This window comes from Malania oleifera, chromosome 7 (genome assembly GCF_029873635.1).
Source record: "Malania oleifera isolate guangnan ecotype guangnan chromosome 7, ASM2987363v1, whole genome shotgun sequence".
NCBI classification, from domain to species: Eukaryota; Viridiplantae; Streptophyta; class Magnoliopsida; order Santalales; family Ximeniaceae; genus Malania; species Malania oleifera.
The window spans coordinates 99,340,858-99,359,133 of NC_080423.1; the positions used below are offsets into that span (position 1 = coordinate 99,340,858).

Genomic DNA, 18,276 nt, shown 5'->3' on the forward strand with positions numbered 1-18,276 from the left:
TCTTAATAATATTCATAAGATTTTGAGATGTTTGAAATGTTGGTGTAAATTTTCAAAAAATATTAATACATCATCGATATAGATGATAATAAATTGTGAATAGCGATTAAATATTTCAGTTATTATGCTTTGAAATTCACTTGGAGCATTTTTTTAAATGGAATAACATTCCATTCATATTGTCCAAAAGGTGTCGTAAAAGCAGTTTTGTATTTGTCTTTCTCAGCAATTTGTATTTGCCAAAATCCTGATTTCATATAAATTTTTGAAAATATCTTTGCATTATAAACTCTTTTAATAAGGTCCGATTTATTTTGGGATTGGATATCCTATCCATCTTAGGGCCTTATTTAAGGGTTTATAATTTGTTACTAAATTAGGAGCATCTCTTTCAATTTCAAATGCTTTTTAAACATAAAATGCCGCACAACTCCATGTTGAATTCGATTTTCTAATCAAGTTTTTGTTTAATAAATCTTATATCTCTTTTTTGCAATATTCTAGCATCTTTGGAGACATTCAATACAAATCAAGTTTTACTCTATTTGTATTATCTAGCTTAGAGTGATATATCTTTATTGAAGCAATTTATGTTTAACTAAAAAAAATTATATATTTTTGAAGGTAAAAAAAGTGATTATAAGAGAAGAATTTGATAATTTGTATTAAAAAAAATATCAATATCACAAAACAAATTAGAATCTAAAACTTTTAAAAACTCCGTGACGGCAAATATAGCATGACAATGTTGGATGGAATAATAAAAAATAGACAAGAAATAGTTATTATTTATTCACAAATTTTATAATATAAAATTCATGTTTTTTATTTTTTATTTTATTGTAATTTGATTATAATTTTCTTCAAATCCTCAACTGAAAAAATATACTACTAATAACTATTCATTTGAGTGTTTGAAAGTTCAATATGATGTTTTTTTTATTAAAAAAATTATATTTTTAAAAATATTTTTAAGAAAAAGTGTCTTAATAACATATATTTTTTTTTATAATTTTAATTTTTGTATGACTCCATATGTTTTCAAATATGTAATATCTTCTAAAATTTTCATTATTTTTTGCAACCGATTGTTCTCTTTGTCGTCAGTGTAATGCTTTCTTTAACATATTAAAATTATATTTTTTAGTCTTTTCAAAAAACAAAAATTATTATTAATAGTAATCGAGAATTCATGTATATGCACATATGTATACATTTAGGAATTTATATATGATAAATTTGATCAATTTATTAGAGGGAAATACCTTTTCTAGAAAAAAAAAGTAACGGCTATATAATTCAGGTAATATTTTAGAGTTTAAAGTTTGAGCATTTGATTTGAATTTATATATATTTAATATATTTTTATATTATACTTTATTTAAATTTATAAAAATTAAATTTAATATTTAAATACCATACTTTATACACAAAATTAATATTTATATTAATATTATTACGTGCCAACTTATTTTTATTGAATTTAAACTATAATATATTTAACAAATTTCACAAACAATGCTTTAATATACAAATCTTGATAGTTTTTTTATTAAGACTATGAAATAATGTGTATGAAAAATTTAAAATAAATTGGATTTAAATTTGAATTTAATAGTTTTAAGATTCGTTAATTTCGAATTCAATGTTTTCAAATTAATAAATTTTAAAATAGCAATCAAAACTTGAATTTTTAAGAAAAAATCAAACATGTAAGATAATTAAAAAACAAAAAATAAAAAATAAAAAAATAAAATAGACTCTCTTCGAACTTTCCCAAGAAGAAAAGAATTAAAAAAAAAAAGGGAAGATGACATGAGGGAGAGAGGGGATAACGAAAGCGTGGGGAACGGGAGAAGGCGAAGCGGTGGTGCCCCGCTGGCGCCATCAACCGCCGTCCGATGCAGCGCTTCTCTCCGCCACGTGTCCCCCCCAACCCAACATTCCATTCCATTCCCCACTTCTGTTCTCTCGCAACCCTTCTCACCCAAATGTCTCTGGAACTCTCCCACTCTCTCTATCTGAACCCTCTCTCTTTAGATCTCTCATGCCGGAGGTTCCTCTCTTACTAAAACAGTCTTATCCTCCCGCCGTTCGCTGCTAGACGCTTCCGATACCTGCCCTTTCCCTTCGGTCTAACGTCGCGCCCGGATGGACGGAGGTCGCGAGACTGCTGCTGCTGCTGCTGCCGCCGCGGCGAACTCCCCGCCGCCGTTTCTGAGCAAGACTTACGACATGGTGGACGATCCCGCGACGGACGAGGTGGTATCGTGGAGCAGCGCCAACAACAGCTTCGTTGTCTGGAACGTGCCGGAGTTCTCGAGGGACCTCTTGCCCAAGTTCTTCAAGCACAATAACTTCTCCAGCTTCGTTAGACAGTTGAACACTTACGTGAGTGTTTGCTTGTTCTCTCTGCTCCTTTTGTCGCATTTGTCGACTGATTCTTAACGATTTTTAGATGATTTAACTTTGGATGATCTTAATTGTTTTTAGTTATATTTGTGTGTGGGATGTTTTTTTTTTAGATGATGGTACTTGTGGAGGTTTTATGAAAAAAATATTCATTTGATGAAAAGATTTTGATTACAGTTCAGGTGGATTTGTCATTCTATTTGTTTTTTTGTTGTATTAACTGAGCTGGAAATTCGTGGAGAATCAGCGTGCGTAGTAAAATTCATTTTGGTTGTTCAACTCGATAGTCTCGATCCAGGGGCAAAATCAGGCATTCACTATGGAACTGACAGAATGAAATCAAGACCTAAAAGTTCCCGACTAATAATTCACGGTGCAGATATCCATGTATTTTTCTTAGTTCACTGTGTTTTCTGTGTATTTGATCAATGCTCTGCTGGGGGTGAAGTTGTGAGAAGCCACTGGCCTAGAGGTGATCAGTGGATTAGCTTGTCATATTAGGAAATTGTTGTAATTGTCACATGCGCCATGCATACATATGTGCAATTGTGTATGCAAGTGTGTGCTGTATTGTTGTATATTTTGCATAAGCACGTGAATGAACTTGTGCTTATGAGTTATGGCTAGGGTTTTGTGCATGCTTCTGTTTGTATGGACACAATATTCAATCTGTAGGATCCGTGGGAGCTGTGTAAACTGTAAACTACTAAAAATATGGGCACTTGTGAAAGAATTCAATGAAATTGGCACTGACAATTTTATGTTTTCCATTGCAGAATAATACATGGAAAACTTCATATTTGTGTGCTTTATTTGGTGGTGAAGTTGGATCTCTGTTTTGCGTATAGTTTTAGCAATCATCGGGAATTTGTTTGTCACTCTATACTTGTTTGTCACTCTATACTTGGTTGGAAAAAGTTTTTTTTTCCCTTGCATGTGTCAGGTTTCTAGTCTCTAGTCCAATTTTCTGGGGAAAATCATCACGGTTTGATCTTAAATGATCATAATATTAAAATTATCTTATGGCCAAAACCTTAATTTCCTTACTCTTTGACCATTGAGTTCATCATATTCATGATGAATTAAGCACTCTGGTCTGCATGTTGAGTGTTCGCTACCTGACCCTGACTTTAAGCTTCCTTGGACTCAGAGATTGAATAGTGTTGTTTGCTCCCATCTTTACAACCTCTCTATCTCTCTCTCTCTCTCTCTCTCACACACACACACACACATGCAGAGACAATATCTAGATTTTCTTTGGTAATTTTAAGAAAAACTTAAATTGTCACTTTCACTCAGAACTTCTCTTTTACTCCTATAGTATCCCCTTCAATTTTACAGTTATTTTAAAAAAAATGCAAAAAATTAAATTTTATTGCACATATGCAATGGGTGCTGCCTATCTAGTGCATGCATTTGTCTAGGTTCGTTATATGGATTCCCTTCATTTTGTTGGATAGAGGTAAAGAAAGGAGAGAAAAAAATTTAAGTTTCTTTCCACTTCTTTGTTTGGTTGGAGGGGAGATTAGAAGAGACTTTTTCTCTCAGCATCTTTCATTTGGTTTCATTTACTGGTCAGGAAGGTAAGCTTATGTTTCTCATTTACTTGGAAAGAAGTGGGTAGAATTGAAAATAAATGGAGAGAACTATAGAGAGAAGAAGAGATAGACGAAGGGTAAACTTTCTCTCGAAAAACCGAGAGAAACAAATAGAGAAGAGAAGAAAGAAAAGAAAGAAAATAAATTGGGATTTTCTCTTCTCTTTTTTTTTCCCTTCTCTCTCATCATTTTTTTTTTCTCTCATCTTCTTTTCTTCTCTCATATCTCTTCTTCTTTTATAAGTGTTTCTTTTCTCTACTTTTCATATTGGTCCAATCAAATGGAGGGATAGTGTTACGTTTCTTCTTGCCCATTCAGCTGATTGTCATTTAGCAACATGCAAAAATCTGTTTGGGTTAGAGTTTGTGCTAATACAATATTGTCAATGAGCAGGTTAATAGCAGAGGGGAGGGGGGAGGGAGATCATGATGATAGCGACTCATCAGGAGATCATGATGATAGCGACTCATCATTTCTTGACACATAGATGATTGATACACGTTCTTGGATATTGGAAATGCTAAATTTATTCATCTTAGCTTGATATATAAATGATCAATAAGCTTTCACAGGGTTTTGGTTTTACATATTGGAAATGTTAAGACCTTTGACTAGATTTGTGTTACGAGTGCAGAGTCCAACAATATTATTGCACTAGGATCATGGACATAGAGCCTCATATGTGTGGATTTGGACAAAACAAAAATATGAAATTTGTATTGACTTTTCCTTTTTTCAGTAAAACTGAACATTTTTTTTTCCAGGAAACATTCACAGATTTTTTTTTTTTTATATGAAACAGTGATCTTGTTCCTTTGGTAGAAATATGGGAAAATATGTTTCTTGTTCTCTTTCCTCATTCCAAGTTCCTATTCTTGAATTCATGAGATTGTTGAGGTGCTTAAATCTGATGTCTTCTTTGCAATATTGATTTGATTTTGAAATGAAAAATAAAGTTGCAAATGCTTAAAAATTATGTTGAAATAAAGATTTGGTTATAAGAAGATTTTTGGAGGGAAGGGGGAGAAGTGAGGAGAATAATGTGAAAGAGGGTGGATACACGTGTGCATGCACGGATGCACCCACACACATGCTTGCACACATTACTGTTCTTAAACCTTATCACTCTACTGGTATCATTTCCAAGATCTATGTTAAGGAAGAAATCCTGATTGATTATCTCCTTTATATCAATATTCTATTATTATTATTATTATTATTATTATTTTCTGATTTCCTTATTCTCTTCTATCGGTCATTAACCTCTTGAAAGATAATTGCTTTTAATTGCATCTCATGCAAGGGTTGGCTTGATTCTTCCACTAGTTTTGTATAATTGCTTTAATTGCATCACCTGCAAGGACTTGGTTGAGTTTCCAACTAGTTTGGTACTCTTAGGGGAAGAAATATCTTTAATTAAAGCTGACCAGTTCTTCAACAGAAAAGTTGGTTGATTGAATAGGGGTATACTTTTTTTCTTTTTAGTTTTTTTTTTTTTTTAAATGAATCAAAGTGGGATTTGATTTGATATTTTAAATATTTATTAGGGGCCTAACATTATATTGATGATGTTAATATGTGAATTCTTTAAAATTGAGAAAAACACTCTTTCTGAGTTGGGAAATAGAAGGCAGCCTCAAGTCTCTTATAGAAATGAAAGCATCCTCACTGAGGGCATATCCAATGGTTGCTGCAGGGAATGAGGATGATGGCATGCTCACACAGTTGTAAATTTAAATGATATCCAACAGGTTTGTCCTTTCCAAGATTTCCCCACACTTAGCAAAACTAAATTTCTGTGTTTATCATCACCTTTGTCCTTGTTTTAGATTTTGGCTTCACAATTGCGGTAACATCAGAAATCTTAGACAAACAGGACCTTCACATGTTCTTGTGTGCAGCACACATGCAAAGGAACTTTGCTGCATTATGCCTATAGAAGTATAAGTTCTTGCTGCAGAGTTTCACCACAGAAGAGGAGGAATGTAATTCAGTAGTTTCTTCCCAATAAAGGACAAGATCAGAGACTGGATTAGAGGGAAAATACAAAAGGGGGTTGATGTAACCATTGTTTTTTGTTAAATCTGAGGATTAGTGCAGTCAGGAAAGTAATGTCTAAAGACAATATTTTGTGGGTTGGCAAAAACGATTGGCACCACATAGTAATTGGGGTTGGCTTTTTAATAGATTGTAGCCAGATTCTAGATTTTGGTAATTTTTTATGGTTTGGGCTGGTGGGGCTCGGGGAATTTTGGTTATGGTTTGAGCAATATCTAGTTTGGGCTTGTAAGCTTGTGATGTTTGTTATAAATTTAAAGGTATGGAAATATTAAACATTCAATTTAAGTGAAACATAGTGAATAACTCTTCATTTAAAAGCAACTTGGTTGAGTTTTGGTTGATTGGTTTGAAAAGGCTAACCTCTTAGTGATACACTTAATTATATGGTCTGGGAAAATATTTTGATGGCCTTGTAATGTCTAGCTCTTGATGAGATGCTAGAAATTTTCCTAGTAGTATTTGGGATCCGTGTTGTTGATTTTTATTAGCTACTTGCTGCCTTGGCTGGCTGGGGGCTTGTGTGTGTGTTTAAAAAAAATTGTTGTTGTGGACATAGTTGTAAATAGAATAGGGAAGAAGTTGGCAGCTTGGTGAAAGGCTTTATTTTCTGAATGGACAAATTTACTCGCATACTCTCATCGATATTTTCTCTTTACTGGCGGTTAGGCAAGCCATTGATTTTTTTTGTGCGTCTGATTTTCATCCATGAGAAGAACAAATCAAATGACATACTAGCTAATTTTCATATCTATTTTTCCTTGGGGCATTCTTTTCCCTCACCTCCATGCCCCTTTAAAAGATAATTTGTTGTATGCTTAATGTTTGCATGTTCTGCCGGGTCCTCAACTTAGAATTGTATTTTACTTCTGTAGAACAACAAAACAAAATTAAAAATTTGCTTCTATGTGCATTTTGTTCTGTTATCTGCAGATAGCAAAGCTGACTGGAGATTCCCCTTCTGAAATGGGTTAGAATCAGGCAGGAATGGGTAGTTCAATGGAATCCATGATGATGAATTTCCTTTTTTTCTCCCCCTTCTTTTGTTTGGGGTGGGGGGGGGGGGGGGGGGGGCGGTTAAATGGTGGTGGTAGCTCCCCTTATGTGCTGCTTTTGAAAAAAATGCCATTGACTTCGTTCTCGATAAGAAATTCTTATGACCAGGAGATGGACCATGTGATTGCTTCATCTTCTCTTATTTATTTGTTATTTGTTTAGTTATTTTTTGTGTCCACACACTCTGGTGGCTTATGTGAGAGTAGGATATGATGACCTGATTATATATATGTTTGCTAGATTTTAAAGACTGGTACTGTGATATGACTTGCAGCCTGCAGGAAAATTGCGAGGAAAAATTTTATGTTAAATTTTACTATGATTCATGAACAATTATTTTTATATATTTTTACTTGATTGAATCCTTGCATGCATGTTTTATGTGCCCAATTCTAGAGGGATAGCTCTTGTGAACTTTTCCTTTTCCTCTACCCTGGGCTGTTTCCATGGGAAGAATCTAGTCTTTTCAATGGTACTTTCGGTATCTTGGAGTGGGCAGATGATGTGAAAGCCACTGAAATTGTTTGACTTCCATCCTGCTTGATTTCAGTTGTAGGCAGGTCATTCAGTCCAAGTTATCAATGACCTGAATGGCAGAGAATATTCTATTGGACTTTCCAAGAGAGGGAGAGGAGGTTTACTGTCAACTAGGAGTTGGCTGATGTTATTGGTAAGGAGGAAAAAAATTGTAGGGCTTTTTGGCTCAAAGAAAAGGGACAAAATACTAGGTTTGTTCATAGATTGGCCAACTACCATTGCCAAAAAAAATTTCATGTGGAGGGTGGTGAGGGATGGCAGGAAGGTGGAAGGGAAATTATTCAAGAAAATTATTATTATTATTATTATTTTTGGGGGGGGGGGGGGTAGTGGGGGGTCGCTCAAGGGTGATTTCATAAAGGTCTTCGAGGATTTCCATGATACGAGTAATTTTGTGAATTGTGTTGAATGACACTTTTGTTGTGTTCATCCCAAAGGAGGAGGTGTTGTTGACATTAGGGACTCTTGACATATATGTCTCATGGCTGTATTTATAAATTAAGAGCTAAGGTCTTGGCCAATAGATTTAAGGGGGTGGAGGGTAAAGTCATGGGGCCTTCTCAGAATGCTTTTGTGGAAACAACAAACAACAACAACAAAACCAAGCCTTAGTCCCACTAAGTGGGGTCGGCTATATGAATCCTTTTCCGTCAATTTATGCGACCATGGACCATTTCTTTTGATAGATTCAAAGATATTAAATCCTTACTCACTATCTCCTCCCAAGTTATTTTAGGTCTACCCCTACCCCTTCTACTGCCCCCCACAGTAACTAAGTCACTCTTCCTCACAGGTGCACTATAAGGCCTACGTTGCAAGTGTCCATACCATCTGAGTCGTCCTTCCCTTATCTTATCTTCTATGGGAGCTACACCTAACTTACCACGAATATGTTCATTCCTTAATTTATTTTTCAATGTTATACCACTCATCCATCTAAGCATCCTCATCTCGGCAACTTTTACTTTTTGGATATTATGTTTCTTCGTCGCCCAACATTCTGATCCATATAGCATGGCTGGTCTTATAGCTGTTCTATAAAATTTCCCTTTCAATTTTAAGGGTATTCTACGATCACATAGAACACTTGAAGCACTTCTCCATTTTACCCAACCTGCTTTAACTTTATGCATTACATCATCTTCAATTTCTCCTTCAGCTTGCATAATAGATCCAAGGTATCGAAATCTACAAGTGTTATTTATTTCTTCATCATCAAGTTTAACTTTGTCTCCAATATTCCTCCTATCCTTCCACAAGAATGCTTTTGTGGAAGGATGCCAAATATCGATGCTGTCCTTATTGCTAATGAACTGTTGGACAACAGGATAAAGGGAGGAAAAAATGGCGGTTGATGTTGAAACTGGACATGAAGAAAGCTTATGGCCACGTTTTGTGGGATTTACTGCTATGTTTTTTTTTTGGGGGAGGGGGCGGGGGGTGAAGAACGGGCTTCTAACCTTGATGGAGGAAACAGATTAGAAGGTGTACTTCTCATATTGAGGATGAATGTGCTTAGGAAGATGATTAGAGCTGAGGGTAGTGGCTTAATTTCTAGATTATTTTCAGTGTTGTCTTGCAGGATGGAGAGTTTCTCATTTCCTCTTTTGCTGATGGCAACATTGTTTCTTGCGGGATTAACCTGAAGGAAATTGTGAATCTGAGATATATATTATTGTGTTTCTTGAAGCTGCTTCAAGATTGAAGTCTGAAGATTACCTTGGGAAGGAGTGAGTTTATTCGCATCAAGGCAGGGTTGAATCATGAATGAAAATTTTAGCAGATGTGATGGATGTAAGGCAGGGAATCTCCCACTCCAATTCCTAGGTCTTCCTCCTGATGCAAAATTCAGGGGTATAAGTATTTGGGGCCTGGTGGAGGAGAGTTTTGAGACTAAGCTTACAGGGTGAAAGAGAAATGACCTCTGACACCTGTCTAAGGGAGGTCGTCTGAAATGTCAGCTAACTTACTAGTTTACATTGTATCTTTTGCCCATTCCCTGTTTGATGGCAAAAACATTGGAGAATTCCAATATTGTTGGGGCAGCACTGAGGAAAATCCTGAATTCCACTTGGTGCATCTGGAGTTGGTGAAAAAACTTAAGGAGCCTTGGGAATCAAGAGACTAATTGCTTTTAATAAAGGCTTTGTTTGGCAAGTGGTTTTGGAGGTTCATAGGGGCAAAGGAGCAATTTTGAAGTATAAATATGGGCTGGTGCATAATAATTGGATTATGCAAAAGCTGGCTAGTGCTTACAGGGTAGAACAGCAGAAAATCATGATGGAAAAATTACGATTTCTTCTTTAAAAGATCTGCTTTGAGGTTGGGAGGTGTGACTGCTGTTTTGGCAGGATTTCTTGTGCAGGGGCATGCATTTCATTTGACAGTTTCCAGAACTGTTGTAACAAAGAAACCTTGGTAAGCTCCAACTGTTTTGCTGTTGATGGAGGGATGGCTTTGAATGTGACTTTCAAAAGGAGAGCTTTTGATTGGGAGATGGGCAGCTTCTCAATTTCTTTAATTCTTTATATGGAAGTTGGATAAGTTAGGGGATGGTGGTGTAGCTATATGGAACTTGGAAGAGTACTAGGCATGGGTTTTATTTATTTATTTTTCTTAAGGTTAGATTCTACTGCCTCACACAGTTGGCAATTTCTCTTGGAAAGCCATCTGGGAGACCAGAGACCTTTGCACCTTGCACAGTTGTCTTTTTCACCTGAGGCTGTGTAGGAAAGGATGCCAACTCATGGTAATCTTCGAAGTTTTCTGTGATTAGGTGCTATTTTTTGTTAGCGATTAAGCCGAGACTCTGCATCATTTCATGATTAATCGCTGTTGGACAAGATGAATGTGGGAATTTGCTGTAGCAAGTGATGGGAACCAGATAGGTTGCAGCTGGTTCTGTAAAAGATGAGTTAGACTTGGGAAAAAAATTAGATATATAGGTTAATAAGAGATTTTACAGCTGGTCCGGAGTACCATTTGTTGGTTGTTTGGAGGGAGAGAAATAGTCTGTAGATGTGCTTTTGAGGGCACATCATTGGCAGCTGGCAAAATTTTATATTGTTGGTTAAAAACCTTGGATCAGAAGTCAGCATTTTGTGAATATTCAAGCTGCCATGGATTTTGTTGACTCCATACAGTTGTGAGTTCTGTTTCTTTCTTCTGGTGGTATGCCGTTGGTTCCCTTGATGAATTTTCCTTTGCCTAAAAAAAAAAATTAATGCACGATTGGAGCATTTTACTGAAGGCTTTCTTTGGTTGGATGGAATATTTTTCCCAAGGAAAATTATAAACTATTATATTTTATTACTATCATGCTATCAGCTCTTGGAAAGAGGAGTGGAGAGAGTATTGTGGTGGGAAGAATAAGCTAGTTTTTGTGGACAAGAAACATAAATATGAGGTTTTGGATTCTTGTTTTATATTTTTTAGAACCATGGGAGTCAGCATCCATCATCTACTCGATTATTTTTAATGTAAGACAATCTCACAAGTGGGAGATTCTTGATCATTTCATGTCATGCAACCAACTAGGAGTCATTACTCAAATCATGAGAATCCATTCATCTACGCGATTAGCATCCATAGGATCCACCGCTCCTCTTCCATGCTGTCTACATCCGCAGGAACACATGGATGAATGCTCCAGTCCAATTTGAACCATATCCCTTGTGGGAGCAAGGTAGCAAGCTCAATTCTCCAATGGTTGCTCAAGTGGGCCTTACCCTTGTGCCTTGAGTTTGGGTTGCATTCGATATGCCTTAGAATCAATCCTACTTCTCATGTTCTGACCCTTATTCGGGTCCATATGCTTAACTTAGATGATCCTTGTTAGTCTTGGTCACACACATGACTTTCCAACTGTTAGCTTTTTAGGAGAATTAGCTTTACACGTCGACCTTTACGATGCCACTGGCCCAGAGTGACAAACCATCAGCTCTGATACCACTTGTTAGAACCAGGGAGTCTTCACATGCAAACTTAATATGCATGGGTGAACCCCAAAGCTACCCAACCATGCATATAAGCGAATCGTCTACTCAATTTTTTCAATGTGGGATAAACTCACAAGTGGAATTATCAGCAGTATTTGATGTAGAAATCAAATTAATTTGAATTACGGCAATTATATTTATACATATTATCCTTTTTTAAGCGACTCTTTTAGAAGCATAATTTGACTGACCACAAAAAAATCCATTATTTACGCATATGACCTTGATTTTGTAGATATTATCTTGCTAATTAATTGGACCAATTTTCTGATTACTTGGCGTTCTCTGTCAGCTTCTTTATATATAATTTTAAAATACTTTTCAGGGTTTTAAGAAGGTCGATCCAGACCGATGGGAATTTGCAAATGAGGGGTTTCTTAGAGGTCAAAAACATCTCTTAAAAAGTATTAGTAGGCGGAAATCAGTTAATGTGCATAATCATCAACAGTCTCCACCACAAGTCCAGAGCACATCTGTGGGGGCCTGTGTTGAGGTGGGGAAGTTTGGGCTCGAGGAAGAAATTGAAAGACTTATAAGAGACAAGAATATTCTCATGCAGGAACTTGTTAGGTTGAGGCAGCAGCAGCAAACAACAGATCACCAGTTGCAGACAGTAGGGCAACGAGTTCAGGTGATGGAGCAGCGACAGCAACAAATGATGTCATTCCTTGCAAAGGCCATGCAGAGCCCTAGCTTCTTTGCACAGCTGGTGCAACAGCAGAATGAAAGCAAACGGCGCATTGCTGGAGTTAATAAGAAAAGGAGACTCCCCAGGCAGGAGGATGGCTCAGCTGGTGATCATGTCCCTGGTGCTCCCAATGGACGGATCATCAAATACCAGCCTTCCTTGAATGAGGCGGCTAAAGCCATGCTCCGGCAGATCCTGAAGATGAATGCATCCCCCAGACTAGAACCTTCAGTCAACAACCCAGATGCTTTCTTGATTGATGATGGTCCATCTTCTTCCACATTAGACAATGGAAGCTCCTCAAGTCAAACATCAGGAGTGACTCTTTCAGAGGTACCACCAACTTCTGGGCAATCTTGTTTGCTGGCAGAATCTGTGTTTCCTGTCAGTAGTGGCTCTACTGCCAATTCTGAGATACTGTCTTCCCCTGATGCAGTTAAGGCTACTCAGTTTGTGGGAGCGAGTGGGCTGAATTGTGGGGAAGACACAGTTTTCCACGACTTCGCTCAAATGCAAGAGAACATGCAGGAAACCATTGAAATTGCTGACATGAACTTTGTGGGGTCTGACTCTGTGAATGGGTATGTTAGTCCACCATCAGCAGTTATGGATGGGATGATGCCAATGGAAAGTGATGGGTTTTCTCCTGATCCAGGCATGGACATTGCAAGAGATGGAATTCCTAGGCTTCCAAGCATTAATGATGCTTTCTGGGAGCAGTTCCTTACATCAAGTCCACTCACAGGGGACACGGATGAGATTAATTCACACCAAGTAGAAGGTGGTGTCGTCCTGGAAAAGACCCCATGTATGGATGATGGATGGGAAAAGACGCAACGTATGGATCGGATTACGGAACAAATGGGGCTTCTTACTTCTGATGCTGGAAGGGTCTGATCTTTGTGAAACCAATTGTATATTTGTGTTTCATGTCATCAACAGGTAAATCTTCCACCCATCCTCATTATTATACGACAATCTGCTAATGGTCAGGGTGCTGTCTTCCACACCCTTGTGTTTTAGAGTCTGGGCTCCATATTGATCCTTTGATGTCCTTGTAACAATGTTTTCCAACTTCATTAGAAATTACACCCAGTCGCTTCAACAGTTCAACATTTCAACCATGTGCATGTATATCATCTTTTTTGCACATGAAAGTATAGTGTAACTTAGTGTTGCATATTTGTCATAAACACGTCAATGTTGTCTGTATCTTTCGGAATATTTGCAAAATAAATTGATTTTCCAGTCAAATTAAGAATGACGACATGTTTCTTGTTTGTTTGTTGGATTTTTAATAATATTTACTTGTCATATTTTTAATAATGTTTACTATTGTTTTTTCTTTTGGCTTCCAAACCAACTCTTTTGTTTCCTCATCCTTCTTTGAACTATGAAGAACAGATATCTCTAGAGGGGGTGTGTATTGTATTGGATTATCAAGATACATCATGTATGTTAGATATTTCAAAATTTTAAATTGACGTGCCCACAAGGTACTCCATACTTTTATATAGATGTTTGGAAATTGAAAATGCATTACTTCTGCATTTACGAGGATGGGTTTGAAGCCTCGACTTTGGTCTTGTTTTGTATTGTTTCTTTGTCAAATGCACACGATTCCAAGTACATGGCTCAAACTCTATGGTTCCAATTGCATAGCAATTGTTTTAAAAATGTAGTTGGAAAATCACATGTTTGAATGGCATCTTTGTATGTGAAAAATTATATGTTTATTTTAGAAAAAGCTCTAAATAATGGGGGAAAAAAAAAATCAACACAAGGCACTATGAAGTTATACCTCCTGATCCTCGTACTTGTTTCATATTCAAGTGGACTTTTATACTTGTTATATATGTTTTGGATAGAACATAGTAAAGTTTGATGGGTTGTATAGTATATAGACGTACTCCCGCCATATCATAACTCAAAAATTAAAGAATTTCCATATATATATATATATATACACATCTCAGTATTCATATTCCATGTTTCCATATATTTATTCAATCTTTACTTTTGAATTCTAAATAATTACTGCACTGAATCAGTTAATCTGGAAATTGCCCATTTTTCCTGGTAGTGCATGAGCCAAGCATAATGCTGTTTTAGCCTCCCAGTTTTTTTGTTCATATGGTTCTTATACAGGTGGATGTTTTGTGTGCTGAGCGGGAAAAGCTTTTGTTCAACAATGGATGACCACCAGTTACTGTAGAATTTAGGATTTCCACCCCTTTCCCTGAAAATTCTGAACCCCTTTTTTGCTCTTTTTTTTGTATTTTATAAATCTTGTTTGTCCACTGTGATCTGAACTTTTCTTTCTTTTTTTTTTCTCCTGTCTTTTACGAGCACTAAATGAAGCAATAATCTAATCCTTATGAGCTATATATCCCATAATTTATCTAGGATAAAATGGGAAGATGATAGTTTGTAATTGTGGAATGTAATGCTATTGCTAGCTGAGAAATGCGATGGACAGTACTTGGTAAGCATCTACAAATCATTCCTACAATATTGGTGATGAAACACTAGTTCTTTTTTTTAATTATCTTTTTAAAGGTTGGGAGATTGTTCTCGGAAGAAAACTATGCATGCCTGCCTTGTTTGGTGTTAAAAAAAAGAAAGAGCATGTATCATGGGTATTGTCGTGGCTTGGTTGCCAAATGTGACTTGTGTAGAAAATATTTTGATGCATGATATCATTGTTATGTATTTGTAACAATTATCCTTGCATAACAACAGTCCAAAGCAGATCATGGTTTAAAGAAAATGAGTGTTTGGCTTATGTTGACATAATGGGCATGGTCATTTTGGGTCTTGGGAACAAAATATAAAATGCTGGAAGAACAGGATGGAGAAGTGCTTTGGGCATGTTGCATGATTGTAGAATGCCCTTAGAATTAAAAAAAAAACGGGCAACGAAGAAACAATATATCGAAGTAGTAAAAAAGTTGCCTAAATGAGAATGCTAAGTAGATGAGTGGTGTAATATTAAACAATAAATTGAGGAATTTGTGGCAAGTTAGGCATAGCATATATAGAAGATAGGAGTTTAGATGGTTTAAGCATTTGTAATGTAGGGCAAACAATGCACCCTTAAATTGTCGGAGAGAATTGCTCATGAATGTGTAAATTGGCTGAAAAGGATTTATTTATGTTGACAGATCTTGTCTAAGGCTTGGGGTGTGGTGGTGGTTGTAGGAAGAGAACAAAATAGAGAGTTGCATGGTATCGAGAATCAAAGAAGTGCATGTCCAATTGGATGGATGTGTGGGAGAAAGCTCTTCTAGGATTCCAAGAGCATCACTGACAATGTTGATGGAGGTCTTATCAGAAGGAGCATGGAGGACTTTTCTGGGCTGCCCTTTCAGCAGGATGAGCTAATGAGCGAAGTTACATCCCACACACAAGATATTAGTTGCGTTGCTTTTGTAATCTCTAAAGATGCGGCCAATTCCTAATTTGTTTGTCATTCCATGCCCCAAGTCACCAGGCCAAGCTTGATTAGTCTAGTCTTCATATGCTTGGGAGTTCCAAGTCTGAACTGAGATGGATTGATGTGAGGTTTGATATTTGCTGCCTATCCGTTGCATGCATAAAAATCTTTCTGGCAAGATCTTCAAGCTGTATGAGAGAATGTAATTCTTTGACGGATTGTATGTACTTCCAATGCGCCTCATCTTAAATATAATTAATGCGATGTTTCCTAATTATCCAGGCAATCACTGCCAGCGGCTGTAGAAAGACTGAAATCTTTCTGTAGAGAATGGGTTGGCAGTATGGAGGAATACAGTTTTTATGCTAGCAAAAGTACTTGGATCCAATTTGGACTGCAGAGGGGAAGCAAACTAGATTTTTGACAATTCAAGACGTCTTAGAAAAACTTTGATGGAAAGGGGTCAGGTGGCCTCAAAATCCCTTATGCATTTTGAAGAGAACGAACTTGGAAGTTGGAAGGGACCATATCTTGGACCCATTTCAATCATCTTGAAAGTTGGAGCTAGGGGAAGAGATTTGAAGGATGGCTTGCATTTCCCTCGTCCGTAAATTACTAATGGAAGAAAGGCCCTAGGTTTTGAGTTGAGGGTTATTTTAGTGAGCTTACTTCTCAAAGAGAGAGATTTGCTTCATGTCTAGCATGCAGTTTGTGGTTTGGTACATCCGGGTACTCCACTTTTATCTCTAGATATTAATAGATCTCCATCAGTCTTTCCAGATATTATTAGGCAGTTGGCATTCAAAATTCATCCCATCTTTGAGGATTAACAACTGCCAGAACCAGCAATGACGACGCATGTCAGCTTGTTTTTGTATAATCACCACCAACAATCTTAGGAGCATGAATTTTGGGCTTGAGTTTAAGTTGGTGTGGACCTGAAAAGAATTTTTCAATTTTATACTGCATTTAGTAAGTTACTTAAGACTGTAATTTCTTATACGGATTGGAAAACATAGGTTAACCCAAGTTTACGACTTAAACAGTGTTGAAATTTTAATCCCTTAAGGGCCTACAGTGCTCAATGGGTGGCACATCTTGAATTTATCTCTATAATTAATTAAAAGGGAAAGTCTCTTCATATTTCTTAAATAGCCCTCATTCCTGCCAAGATATCCTTGCATTACATCATTTATAGATCATAGATATTTAAATAATTTAATAAAATAATTTTAATTTTAAATCTGTGAATTATTTCTACACATTTTCATTATTTTGAAAACCCAATTATTGTAAGCTCTATGTTCAAATCAAATTCAAATTCACATTTTACACCTTTTAAATTCGGACTTAGAACTTACTCATCATATCTATTCTGAACACTCTTATTCTCAGAGACCCCTTCCCCTTACAAGGCAGTGTTCATTAGGAACACACATAATCTTGCTAATATAATCTTTTGAAAAACATAATTATAATCTTCAGAAATATACATGTTATTTCTTATATCTTATATATGTATATAGCATTCTGCCCATATTTAAGGCACTCTTCTGAAAAATTTCGTTTCAAAATTTAAGAACTTCCCTATTGAGATTGGAAAAAGTATATGTAAAGATAATTCTTTAGTGAGAGAGAGTCTTGAGTCAAAATCAATCTTGTGACAATTATTTAAAAGTATTTTCCTTTAATAATTATATATATTGTTAATGTGGAGCACACAAGAAAAAAAATCAATTAACAAGACCATACACAGAGGATGTTTGTGTTATTAATTATAATTAGATATTAATTAAAAAAAATCTAAATCGTGATTATTTCAAATATAATTTTGCAGTGATGCACGACTAAGCACTAATTACAATAATAATTCAGTATCCACAAAATTAACTTTTAAGGTCATGAAAATCAATTTAATTTTGTAATAGAACTTTTCAAAAGCCTACCATATTCCTAAAGATGCATAATAAATAATATTTTTTTGATAATATGTGATAGGGGTGGCAAAACAGGTCATGACCGAATACATGTCGTGTTACCTATTTAATTAAAATGGATTTGAGTTTAAGAAAGAGTGATTTATTTATAAATAGGTCGACTTGAACTTAATTAATAAATAAGTTAGTCAGGTTTGAGTTGAGCACTTGTCGGGTCACCTGTTTAGTTTTTTATTAAAAATATTAAAATATATATATATATATATATATATATATATATATATATATATATATCAATTATGATATTTGATGCATGTATGATGATATAACATGTATTTTTTAAATAAGATACAAGTTTTACAACCATATTTTTTGAAATATTTAGAAGGAAAAATGATGAATAGATTGTAGGTGCCATTTTTTAAATTTTAAATCACTTTAAAAAAAAACATATTAGAGAGAAAGATATATAAATAATAAATAAGTGTTATTAGCTTACAGTATATTAAATGAGAAAAGAACAAATGAATGTTGTTGTTGTTGTTTTTTTTTAATT

At 35.7% G+C, this 18,276-nt stretch overlaps 1 protein-coding gene across 2 annotated transcripts; it reads left to right on the top strand.

Moving 5' to 3' along the window:
- Positions 1-1,810: 1,810 nt before the first annotated feature.
- On the top strand, positions 1,811-16,062 carry LOC131159314 (heat stress transcription factor A-1e). Of its 2 annotated transcripts, none has more exons than XM_058114107.1 (3): positions 1,811-2,391; positions 11,985-13,289; positions 14,496-14,847. In XM_058114107.1, exons 1-2 carry the CDS (start codon positions 2,152-2,154, stop codon positions 13,242-13,244), a joined length of 1,500 nt encoding a protein of 499 aa, XP_057970090.1. In that variant the 5' UTR covers positions 1,811-2,151; the 3' UTR covers positions 13,245-13,289; positions 14,496-14,847. The 2 variants fall into 2 exon arrangements, with proteins under 2 accessions (XP_057970090.1, XP_057970091.1); XM_058114108.1 differs by lacking the exon at positions 14,496-14,847 and adding an exon at positions 15,512-16,062 and having other exon boundaries at positions 1,826-2,391.
- The last annotated feature ends 2,214 nt before the right edge of the window (positions 16,063-18,276 follow it).

Bases quoted from the DNA above. Each gene is read 5' to 3' on its own strand.
- LOC131159314 (XM_058114107.1), top strand. From the start codon at position 2,152: ATGGACGGAGGTCGCGAGACTGCTGCTGCTGCTGCTGCCGCCGCGGCG. The intron at 2,392-11,984 runs GTGAGTGTTTGC...AATACTTTTCAG, and splicing joins TTAGACAGTTGAACACTTAC to GGTTTTAAGAAGGTCGATCC.